Raw genomic sequence first — 12,655 nt, 5'->3', positions numbered from 1 at the left:
GATTCACCAGAAGGACAAGTAGTGGGGAATGGCTGGGGTGCCGACAACACAGCAGACAGTAGCAGGGATATCAGAGTATAAGGGCTCTATTTGAGTGAGGGAGGCTATGGGAGATGCCATCTGGGAAGTGGGTGTATAGTTGAATAAGATGGTTTGGGATGTTCTGTGTGATAGACACACACACACACACACAAATCAACAAAATTTTAAAAATGTATTTTAGGGGGAAGCATGGAAATTTACATTATGTTAATTAGTAGAGGTGATAAACATTACCATTGAAATGTACCCAATAACTTTATAGACATACACAGATGCCAAGGATCCAAGTGCAACCAATTATGACTAGTAATAGATGCTACAGATTAGAGATGCTTGCACCAACATCTCAGTGTTAGCAAAAACAATGAGTTTTTCTGTAAGGAACAATATATTCTAAAATGAAATGGAGATCTTTTTTAAAGGTTAAAAACTCATTCAATTTTATGTCTTACAGGGCATATACTGAGTTTAGTGTTGTATAAATGTATTAATTTAACTGTGAACCTTCAAACTTACAGCCACTCGTGAAAGATATGTACTCTTGTGCTGGAGTGTGTTACTGAATATGTTAAAGCTGTAATGAAATGCTTCTTCTAATCATGTAGTTATTAAAAATTTTAAAAAAATAATGATTATAAAAACGTTTTGAATCCATGTCTAAATGGGTGACTTGTCCCTTTGTCTAGGAACGTGCTTTTTCAGACACTCAGATGTAAATGCCCTGTTATTTGTTTTAATGCCAAGGACTTTGTGAGAACAGTGTTGAAGTTCTTTGGTAAGGATGGCAGTTGGAAGCATGGTAAGTCACTGCTCTCATTGTCTCCGAGATTTTGAAAACTGGTCAGGTCCCCATGTCACCTGCCCCAAGGCACATGGCCACGCGGACACTGTGCTCCCTTACTTCCAAGAACAGAGGTGGTGTATTTGGGTTATGCTTGCATTTGTACCAGTTTATATTCCTTTGGTGGCATAAGTTGCCAAGAATGATCCATGAAGCACAGTCAGAATGAGCTCTTTTGTTTCTGCAATAACTACAGACCAAGAATTCAAGCACAGCCCAGAGCAGTTAGCATCAAGCAAGGTAGGGCACATATTATCTTTGATACAGTAGAGAAGATTTTTAAAAATGTATTTATTTTTATTTTATGTGTATGAGTTTTATGCCTGCATGTGTGTAAGTGCACCCATGTCGTGCAGTGCCTGCGGAGGATAGAAGAGGATGTTGGGTCCCCTGAAACTGGAGTTACAGGCGGTTGTTAGCTGCCACATGGGTGCTGGGATTTGAACCCGGGTCTTCTGCAAGAACAGCCAGTACTCTTAACCACTGAGCCATCTCTCCAGTCCTGTAGAAAAGATTTTTATAACCTTTTCTTTACTAGACAAACAGGCAAGAAAGACAAACATGCAAAAGCATTCACTGTAGAGTCCTTGAATGCTAACTACATAATGTTTTCAGGTTGTCTACAATTGTAAATAATCATAAAATGTTGGGGAAACTTTCTTATTATAAACAATTTCTAACACAAAAAGTGACATAGTACTGACTTGTACCTAATCTTTTTCTTCTGTAACTCATTGTACTTCAAACCACAGCCTCCTCAGTGTTTTGTAACAAATCCCAAATGCTATACAATTAAGTTCTGATATTTCAGTTGTGTGAGGAGCCCATGTTCCAGGTGATGCTGTCACCTCCCCCAGAGTGGGCAGTAATTTGTGTTACTAATTGTCCTCACAGTATTCCACCTACCACGCTTGTCCTGCAACGCTTGCTTGCATATCTTTTTTTTTTTTTTTTTTTTTGACAGGGTCTCCCTTTTCCTAGTCCACCTGGAAGTCACTATGTGGACCAGGCTGGCCTCCATCTCACAGAGATCCACCTGTGTCTGCCTCCTGAGGGCTGAGGTTAAAGACCTATACCACCATCTTTTTCTGGTGGTGGGAGCTATTGATTGTCATTAGATCCTCATTGCTCAGAGGTAAGCCCTAGGGCTTGCTTCTCAGCCTTTGACTCCAAGTGGTGCTGTATGTAAACTAAGAAATGATACCCACCTCACAGGATTCTTTAGTCAATTGAGTGTATATGTGCTATATAAGGATAGCTTGCTGTTAGTGATTATAATATCTAGGTTCCTTAGTTGCAGTGTGGCAAGATCCAAAATCAAAATCCATTCTACTTCTATTTTCCTCTGTGTGTATGTTTGCATGGAAGTGGGCATACGTGTGTGTGTGTGTGTGTGTGTGTGTGTGTGTGTGCGCGCGCGCGCACATATGGAGACCTGAAGTTGATGTCAGGAATCATCTTTGATTGCTCTTCCACCTTATTCAGTGAGGGTCTCTCAATCAAAGCCAGGGCTTACTAGGATGGCAAGTCTCCCTAGCTCATTGCTCTGGGGCACCCCTATGTCTTCTGAGGCTGGAATTACAGGTATGCCACCATGCCCAGCCAACATTTACATGGGCTCTAGGTATCTAAACACAGGTCTTCATATTTGTACAAGTACTTGATCACTAAGCTACCCCTCAGTCCACTTTCTTCATTTACTAGGGGCTAATTCTATAGAGGATCCACACAGCGTCTGCCTCAATGAACTTGGGATTTGGTGACACTAGGATGAAAATTTTTGAGACAGAGTCTCACTGTGTAGCCTGGCTGGCCTGGAACTTGTAGACTGAGCTGACTTCTAACTCACAGAGAGCTACCTACCTCTGCTTCTTGAGTGCTGGGATTCTAGGTGTGTGTCACCACACCCACTGGGAATGAACATTTGATTTTTTTTCCTTTTATTTGTTTTCAAAATAATGAGTTGCTGTATAGTATAGAGTCAGCAAAACTTGATACAAAAGGATTTTAAGTTATTGTCATGGTGAACATATGGGCTTGCTTTTACTGCTTATTTATGTGAAGTATTACTCGTGTTTAAGGAATATGTACTTAGAGACTATAGTGCAATAATGTGATTATGTACACAAAGCAATCAAATCAGAGTAGCTAGCATTTCATCAACCTAAATGTTCTTTAAATGTGTTTCATTACTATATAACTATATAATGTATAAATATGAAGTACAGTGTTATTTTAGTACATGATAAACACTTCCATCTCCTTACCATTGCTGTGCTTAGAGCTTCTGAACTCCTGTCTTCCAACTTCATGAATAACTAGAACATAGTATAAGTTGTTGTGAACTATTGTCCCCCAGCTGTACTATAGAACACTAAAACTTGTAATTATTATGATTCTTTATTCAGATTGACATTTAAAATATTTATTATTAATTTTTATTTTATGTGTATGAGTATATTGCCTGCATGTATTTAGTTGCACCCATGTCATGCAGTGCCTGTGGAGGTCAGACAAGGGCATCGAATCCCCTGGAACTGGAGTTACGGACAGTTCTTAACCACCATGTGGGTGCTGGGAACTGAACCATGGGTCCTATACAAGAGCAGCCAGTGCTCTTAAGCACTGAGCCATCTCTCCAGCCCTACATTAACATTTTTAGCATCCACACATGAAATAGATAGGACATGTAATACTTGTCTGTGTCTGACTTATTCTGTTTAGTGTGATATCTTCTAGTTCTAGCCATTTGATTGTAAGCAATACCACTTTTTCATGGCAGGATGACATTTTGCTGTACATACACTGCACATTTTCTCTATTTGCCCATTGATTCCATATTTTAGCAATTGTAAATAGTGCCACAATGGACATATATATGTATGTCTTTGATGTGACAGAATTTCCTTTGGATGTGTACCCAAAAATTGGATCATTGGATCATATGTTAAACTTATTTTTAGTTTTTTCTTAAAATTTTTGTTACATATATTTCTTTTGTATATGTCTGTATGTGTATGTGTTCACTCGTGTATGAATATGTATGCGTGTGTGTGTCTATAGCAGGCATATGAAGGTCAGAGAACTTGTGGGTCCCTGGGATTGGATCCAGATCGTCAGGCTTGGTGACATGCACCTTTACCACTTGAGCCCTCTTGCCAGCCCGTTTTTGTTTTTGAGGAATGCCCATACTGTTCTCCACAATGGCTGTACAGGTCTGCATTCTATTCCCCCCAGCATTTATGTAAGTATATTTGGTTCTGGCATATATCTTTGATGAGTTAAAAATGGATCCTGTGCACTCTGTGCATTTCCCCACCTTGCACTCAGCCTTTCCCAGGGCCGCCACCTTAGTGAGAGCAGCACATAATTAAAGTTCAGCGTTTCCTCACTTTCAGTGTCTGGATTTCTTCTCCTCAGTATTTCTCTTTATTGATTCTGCTTTCATGCTTCGTATTGATCTCCTTATTTCATTCAACTGTATGTCCATGTTCTTCTGAAATGAATTTGAAAGTTTATTTATATCCTGTTTGATGTCTTTGACATACTTTATAATCACTCTTGAATTCTTCGGGATTTCATCTAACTCATTCTCATTAGAAGCCATTATTGTACAATTAGTAATTTTGGGAGGAGCCAAGCTGTCTTGGTTTTTCTTATCTCTTCAGTATGTGTTGGGCCTTACACATCTGGGTTTAGGTTGTTGGTTAGATTGAAAAAAATTTTTTTACATTTATTTAGTGTGTGTTTGTGTGCGTGTGTATGTGTGTGTGTGTGTGTGTGTCTGACAACTGCTTGGGCCTCCACAGGCATTGCACCCATGTGGGGTACTCACTTACATACTGTGTGTGTGTGTGTGTGTGTGTGTGTGTGTATGTATACATATGACATGGCATACCTGTGGAGGTCAGAGTACAATTTACAGGAGTCAGTTCACTCCTTTTACTGTGTGGGACCCTGGATATCAAATTCAGACTATCAGGCTTAGCAGCAAGTGCCTTTACCTGCTTAGCCACCCCACTGACCCCGTTGGTTGAGTTTTTTATTATCTTTGGTCTTTCAGTGGAGACTAGGTTGTAGTGAGGCTCTATGTTTCTTCTCTGCTGGACCAGTATTGAGGATGCTAGGTTCAATCCATAGTACTCCCCTCAGAGTGGAATGCCATCCTTAAAAATAATCACTGTCAAATAGTAGCCCCACCATGAGAGCACAGAGACAGTGACTCAAAAAGCAATCACCCTTCAAATGTCAATCATGTTGGGTATCAAAGGAACACAGGTGGTTTCCATGAGCACTAACATGCACTTGTTACTGTGGGAGTGAAAAGAGACGACCAGACCAGGACCAGCAAGTCCATGGAGAAAAAACAAAGAAAGGCAAGAGGAAGTCAGACGTTACTTGGGTTTTCTTGTGTCTTCTAAAATTTTTTTATTTAATTATTATTTGTGTGGAGGGTGTGTCTGTGGTAAATGTATGTGAGTGTGCAGGTGTGCATGCTCATAAATGCTCATGCTCATGAATGCTCATATGGAGGCCAGTGGAAGATATTGGTGTCTTCCTCTATCACTCTGCCTTGTTGGCTTGACACAGGGTCTCTCACTAAGTAAGAAGCTGCTATTTAAGCTAGGCTAGCTGGCCAGTGAGCTCCTGGGATCTGTCTCCAACCCCCAATGCTGGGGTTGTTGCCATGCCTGGCTTTCTATATGAGTTCTGGGGATTTGAAATTCCAGAGCAAGCACTCTTACCCGCTAAGCCATCTCCCCATCCCTCATTTGTGTTTGTGGTATCAAATATAAGAAACTATTGTTTAATCCAAGGTCATAAAGATTTACTATTGTGGATATTTTTTCTTGAGAGTTTCATACTTTTAGTTTTACATTGAAGTTTATGATCCATTTGGGGTTAGTTTTTGTATGTGGAGGAGGTGAGGGGCCTTTGTTAGTTTCCTAGAACTGTTGAGGCAACAGACATTTTATTCTCTCACAGTTCTGGGGCAAGAGGTCTGAAACTAGGCTGTTGTCCAGCTCATTCCTGCTGGAGTCCATGGCATGGTTCTCTCTCTGCCCTGCCATGGGTGGCAGTGCTTGGCATGCAGTTACTCCAACCTCTGCCTGTCTTCACATGGCCTTGTCCTTTTATGTGTCTCTGTGTGCCCCCTTTTCTGTCTTTTATAAGGCCATTCATTTTTGGATTTAGGCTCCTCTAATCCAAGATGATATCTCAAAATTTTTGCCATAAGTACGTATGAAGACCTTTATTTCAAATAAAGTCACACTCTGGGTCCATGTAAGACATCTTCTGGGAACCATAATTCAGTCTACTTCAGGATCTAGCACCCATCTTGGTACCTTTATTGAAAATCAGTTGACCACTGCTAGTAGATTTATTTCTGCATCCTAAGTTCCAATGGTCTCTGTATCTGTCCTGTCAGTAACACCTGTCTTGACTATGTGTCTTTCAATATGTAATTTTAAGTAACTTGAATTACAGTGTTTTTATGGTATTAGTTTAGGTTATTTCTCTTTCCTGGGTTCTGTCATTTCTTTGTGCAGGTTTTCTTTTTCTAAATCATCTAATTCTGGTATTTTGGGTTCTCATTTATTTTGGGGAGGCAGGCAGATACAGACAGATCTCTGTGAGATTGAGGCTAGCCTGGTCTACATAGTAAGTTCTAGGCTAGCTGTGGCTACAGGGAGACCCTATCTCAAAAAGCAACCCCCCAATTTTTTCTTAACTTTTTAAAACTCTGTTGACATTTCTTTTTCTTTCAATGACCCTCTGTCTTTTGTGTTTTTGAGATAAATTCTCTCTATGTAGCCCAGGCTGGCCTGAATTCTCCATCCTCCCCAGTTAGCCTCCCAAGTGCTGGGTTTACAGGGTATATACTGCCATATTCAGCTCAGCATTTCTTTTTAGACTACCAGCATTTTCTCCTCACTGTGGAGATTTGTCCCACAAGGTTGTTTGTCAGTTGCAAGAGTTTACAGGGACCAGTTCCCAAAGCATTCTGGTGCTGTCAGATCACCCAAGGACTTTCCAAAAGATCTGTCTGTAGAGCACTTACCTTTGAAACAGCAGAGGTTTGAAAAGTAAGTAGAAAGAAACAGTCCTATTGATCAGTCAGAATTACTAGACAGCATTATGTGGAGTCACACATTTCTGACCTGGGGCACAAGCAGCCGAAATGACTGTTGCCTCTCAACCAGGGTTCCACATCTGCTCATGCCAATCATCTTGGACATAACATGGAAAAGCCTTGACACTGGTTCCTGTGATAAATATAAGTCTCTCAGACTAGTCTAACTTAAGGATACCAGACAATGTGATATTTAATGTGATACAAGACTGTAGTTTTAGTTACAGGCAAGCTCCTTTTCGATTTTTCGTTGTCTCATGAGACTGTTTTATGTCAGGGAATACCACTCTGCCTGGTTTGCACTGCTGCTGTGTTCTGACAAGACACTGTGTGAGTTAGGTAGCTCTTACACTTCTTCTTTGACCCTAGGACCACAGTGTAAATATATGAATGACTTGGGAAGACAGGAAGCAGGGGAGAAGGTAGAAGGGAGGATCTACTACCTAGATGACTAAAAGCTGAGGGAGAGAGAAGCATGGACACAGCCCATAATTCTGACTGCAGTCTCCTGTAATGTATTATGAGAAATCTGAATTCCAATTGAACTTGGAATCTCTACCCCTTCTCACCTGCTTGGAATCCATGTGTTTAATGGAATTCCCCTGTCAGCCAACCATGTGGGACCTGGGTGTGTTGGGCCACCTTCCCTCTGGGCAGACATTCTTAAGGGTGACTGGGGAGATGGCTCAGCAGGCAAAGTGCAAGTGTGAAGGCCGGAGTTCAGACCCCCAGTACCCATATGAATGCCAAGTGGGTGTGGTGGTCCCCCTGTAATTCTAGCACACTCAGAAGGCAGACAGGCGATCCCTGAAACAAGCTGGCTAGTTAGGCTTGGCATATTGGGGAGCTCTGGGTTCAACTGAGAGATGCTGCCTCAGTGAATAAGGTGGGGAGTACCTGAAGAAGACTCACCCCATTAGTCTCGTACTTCTGCACACATGCACACACATGTGCACCTGCACACATCAAACATACCACACATACACACACAAAAAACAAAAAAGAAAATTCTTGAGGAATAATAGCCACTGGGTATTTAGTCTCTAATTTTAGAGAATAAAGTATTATTCATTTGAAAAAAGAACCTTGCAAAGGCAGGAAAAGCAGTAATTATAATTGGAAGGAACCCTAAATAACCTTTTCCTCTTCAGTTGCTGGTTTTGTAGGGCTAGATCCCAGAGTCGCTGCATGGCTCATAGATCCCAGTGATGCCGCACCCTCATTTGAAGACCTGGTGACAAAATACCTAGAAAAGTCCATCACAGGCAAAGCAAGCAGCACATGCGGTGCCTCCTCAGGAAGTTTTGTGGTGAGTCATCTAAGACAGGGCTTTATCTACCTTACCACAACTGGACTTTTCCTAGAGACTTTCCTACTTAATAGACAACCTAATAGTAACAATATTGCTAGCATCCATTTTCATGTATTCTACCCAAATATTTTGACCTAGGCGTTTCTGGTAGAGGTTGCTGAATAGGACGGAGATTTCCTGGGAAGTCCCCTTCACACTGTGGGTCTTCTGTGGAATTTCTAGTGTCATGCCCTCTCTGAGCAGAGAGCCGTTCTTTTGTAAATCCTTAGTACTGGTGACATGGCCTCTGTGGCCAACTTCCTATGACAGCTACCTCAGTCCACGTGGAGAGGACCGAGGTATATCCAGGTGAGTCTCCCAAACCTTCTTGTGCTAGGATGCCCCTGGCTTCAGGAGATACTACCTGAGGAACAAAATCCTGGAGGAGAAGTGTAGGGGAGCAGCATGGCCATAGTCATAACCCTCTGCTCAGGCTGTATACTGGAGCACTGCAGGTGAACATGCAGGGGACACAAGCGCCTGTGTACTCTGCCCTTAATTCTCTTGACCACCGTGTGTAGAGTGAGGGTCTGTGTCCCATAGGGGTTGGCTGTAATTACCAGAAATACTCTTAATTTAAAAGGTGTATCAGAACGTTGTGAGGTATAGTGCATAAAAACAGAGAAACAGATGCAGACCTTGCAAGAACAGGAGCCTTCAGTCCTGGTGGCCCTGGGGACAGTGGCCCTGCAGGATCCTAGATTCAGTTTCAGTACTTGGACAGCATCCCTGTTCCCTCCCTGGTACAGCTGTCTATCCCTGCAAAGCTGGGCATGGTCTCCTGGTTAGAATCCTACCCAATCAGGCTAAGCTGAAATATTACCACAAGAAGTTGTTCACCTTAGGATATCAGTCCCAGCTCACAGATGGGGAAACTGACATGCACACATGCTATTGTACACTCTTCTTGCCCAAGGTCCCGTTGAGGCCATAGCTCAGTTTCAGTTTATGACTTTAAGCCCAGTTTCTTCTTGGCATGCTCATGTATGGTCAGGTATAAGATAGCTTCAAGGCATGGGAACCAGTCAGCTTAGTGATACTGTTGCGCCAGGTCAGATCTTCCACTCTGCTCCTGAGGCCCCTCGTCCTTGCCTAATGAGGACAAGAGGCAGCTTTGGATGCAGTTCTTCTGATCATGTATCTTGGCCAGAGGTGGCTATGAGAGAGCCTTGTAGTATGTGAGGGTGTGAGATGGAAGTTGGACCTTTAATATATAGGATTTGCCACTGTGCTGTTCTGAAGAGGTGGTTTGAATTGCTCAGCAGAATGAAAGGGAGCTCAAACAGAGGGAAGAAGTGGGCACAAGAATAGTTTGGGAAAGAGAAGGGAGGACTCTTGAGAGCCATGAACACGCAGGACTCTCAGGGGACTGTGCCATGACAAAAAGTGGGCCTGTCTTTGGACTCTTCAGAGTGGAAACTTGTAATCACTTCAGAGTTGAGAAAGTTGCAGGACACCATGTGGAACTGTGCCCAGTGGCACCTAGACTGGTCCTCTACCTCATCTCTGAGCTGCTCAGAGGAGAGCCAAGACCAGGAAATAGCTGGAGCCGTCAGTGTGCAGCCAGCTACCACCCATAGGGACTTCATTCTAGCCTGAGGCCTTGAGCAGAAAGTTGAGTCTGAGCAGCCTAGAATTTGGGGCTGTTTGGCAGAATGGGATATTGAGTAGGTGGTCTTGGGGATCCTTGTTAGAAGGGACACAGGCTGTGTGTTAAGGGACAGTCTCTCATCCCATCTACCTTCTCCATCCTTGAACACAGCCTCTGTTTGTGGCTTCTCTGGACTTTGTATATGTCTGTCCTACAGTGGTGATAGACAGGTGAGTGTGGAATATGGAAGCCATTGTGTGGCTGCAGGGTAGTAGACCAGAGAGCAGAGGCTGTGGAATCTGAGAGGCCTGTGTTCTGGCTTCACCACCGTTTAATCCTTGTATGAGGAATTTAGTAATTCTATTTCTCCATCTGTAAAATGAGAAAGCACTGGGTTGGGAGAAAGTGTTTGCCTATGGGTAGCTTGCCCAATGGAAGCACTTTCTGTAGGTGGGAACTCATCCCTCTGGGATGAATGGCAACACCATTATATGTAAAATCTGCCATCAGGAGCATCCTGCCATGTCACTAGACATACTTTAGTGAGTCAGTTCCCAGACTGTGATGGAAAATGTTGCCAAGTTTGTCTAAATTTTAATGTTTTCCACTTTTAAAGAGTCAGAATGTATGTGTGAACCTGAAGACCCTCTACGACCTCACGATGGACCTCTGTTCCAAGTTGAAGGCAAGGCATTTTATTATGCTGCAGGTTCTGGCTGTATAAGAACTGCATTTTCATTTGTACATTCAGCATGGCATAATCTTATGGTTTGAATGTGAAGTAAGTGAGATATTTGTCCCTAGTCACATTAACCTATGTCTCACATAAAAAAGGAAAGACTAAGTAAGCCCTGAAGTCTTTTTAAAAAGATGTATTTATTTGTATGAGTGTTTGCCTGTGTGTATGTATGTGCACCATATACATGCTTGGTGTCTGCAAGTCCAGAGGAGGGGTATTGGATCTGGAACTGAAATTGCAGGCAGTAGTAAGCCACCATGTGGGTGCTGGAACTCAACCTTGGTCCTCTGCAAGAGGAGTATGTGCTCTTCACCTCTGAGCTATTTCTCTAGCCCCAAGCCCTGAAGTTTTGAAATGTGTTCTACATGTTGGAACAGCTGCCTCAAAGCCGTCCACTTAGCTAGAGTGTTCCTGATGCCAAGGGTTTGTTTTGATTAGCAGTAGTACAGGCACAGCTTGTCTCAGCTGGACTCTTATTGGGAAGTTACGGTTCCTGGTGGAACGGCTGAAAACAACTGAAGGAAGAGACTGTCCAGAGGCAAGGGTGAAGGGGTGGGCAAGACAGACAAACGTCCAAGGACAGGTCATAGATGAGCTTTCTCATCCCTGGGCTCCAGGGTGAGCTGTTCTTCCTGCCTCCTGCCCTTGGTCTTTTGCTGGGGCCCAAACAGGAAAACTGTCTTAAGGGTAGAGGGAGCCCAGGTGATGTGGCCTGGAGAAGGTCACTTTACCTTGGAGTGCAGAGACAGGAAGAGACATTGAGGGAAGCTGGAAGCTGACGCCCAGCACTCTCAGATGACAGCAGGAAAGAGTAAAGATAAAGAAAAGACTGGTAAACATCCTGAAAACGAAGTGTGGTGGTTGCACCTGTAATCTTAGTACTGAAAAGATGAGGCATGAATAAGTTCAAGGGAAGCCTCACCTTGACTGACTCCAGCCTGGGCTACATGAGACCCTGTGCACATATAGACAGGGGCCTATTAATGGGTACATAAATAAATAGATAAGTAGGAAGTGACATGAATAAAAGAGGAAGAAGTTCCCGCTTAGAGCAGGAGGCCTAATGTGAGGGTTCCAGCACTCCCCACACCCGTTGGCGGGGCAATGCAAGCTCTATGACAATCGAGGTAAATTTATTGGAATTCAGTGAGCCATTCTGTAACTAAAACGGAGTACTGAGAGCACACAAACACATCCGTCTTAAAGGTGAGAAAGTGAAGGGATTGGATGGAGCTTGGCCTGTGTGACATCTCAGACTATCCCTACCAGGTATTCAGATAGCAGTGAGATATGCTCTGTAATGGAAATAGGGCGTCAGGGAGAGCAAAGAAGACAGTAGGTCTCCTGACAGACATTAGGGAAGCCCTTCTGACAGACAGTAGAGGAACCCTTCTGAAAGACAGACATTAGGGGAGCCCTTCTGACAGACATTAGGGGAACCCTTCTGACAGACATTAGGGGAGCCCTTCTGACAGACATTAGGGGAACCCTTCTGACAGACATTAGGGGAGCCCTTCTGACAGACATTAGGGGAACCCTTCTGACAGACATTAGGGGAGCCCTTCTGACAGACATTAGGGGAACCCTTCTGACAGACATTAGGGGAGCCCTTCTGACAGACATTAGGGGAACCCTCCTGACCGACATTAGGGGAGCCCTTCTGACAGACAGTAGGGGAACACTTCTGACAGACATTAGGGGAGCCCTTCTGAAAGACATTAGGGGAACCCTTCTGAAAGACATTAGGGGAGCCCTTCTGAAAGACATTAGGGGAATCCTTCTGAAAGACATTAGGGGAGCCCTTCTGACAGACATTAGGGGATCCCTTCTGACAGACATTAGGGGAGCCCTTTTGACAGACAGTAGGGGAGCCCTTCTGACAGACAGTAGGGGAACCCTTCTAAAAGACAGTAGGGGAACCCTTCTAAAAGACAGTAGGGGAGCTCTTCTGACAG

General features: G+C 43.4%; 1 protein-coding gene across 1 annotated transcript in view; it reads left to right on the top strand.

The window, feature by feature from the left end:
- Positions 1 to 12,655, top strand: part of Poln (DNA polymerase nu) — a 206,576-nt gene that overhangs the window by 50,397 nt on the left and 143,524 nt on the right. Inside the window, exons 6-8 of the mRNA XM_017800294.1 lie at positions 729 to 841; positions 8,171 to 8,328; positions 10,578 to 10,646. Coding sequence (XP_017655783.1) covers positions 729 to 841; positions 8,171 to 8,328; positions 10,578 to 10,646 — 340 coding nt within the window. The remainder of the gene's footprint in view (positions 1 to 728; positions 842 to 8,170; positions 8,329 to 10,577; positions 10,647 to 12,655) is intronic.

Source organism: Nannospalax galili, unplaced genomic scaffold (genome assembly GCF_000622305.1).
Source record: "Nannospalax galili isolate Female #2095 unplaced genomic scaffold, S.galili_v1.0 scaffold101, whole genome shotgun sequence".
Lineage (NCBI taxonomy): Eukaryota > Metazoa > Chordata > Mammalia > Rodentia > Spalacidae > Nannospalax > Nannospalax galili.
The sequence above is the reverse complement of the archived record's forward strand: the minus strand, read 5'-3'. Positions and strand labels throughout refer to the sequence as shown.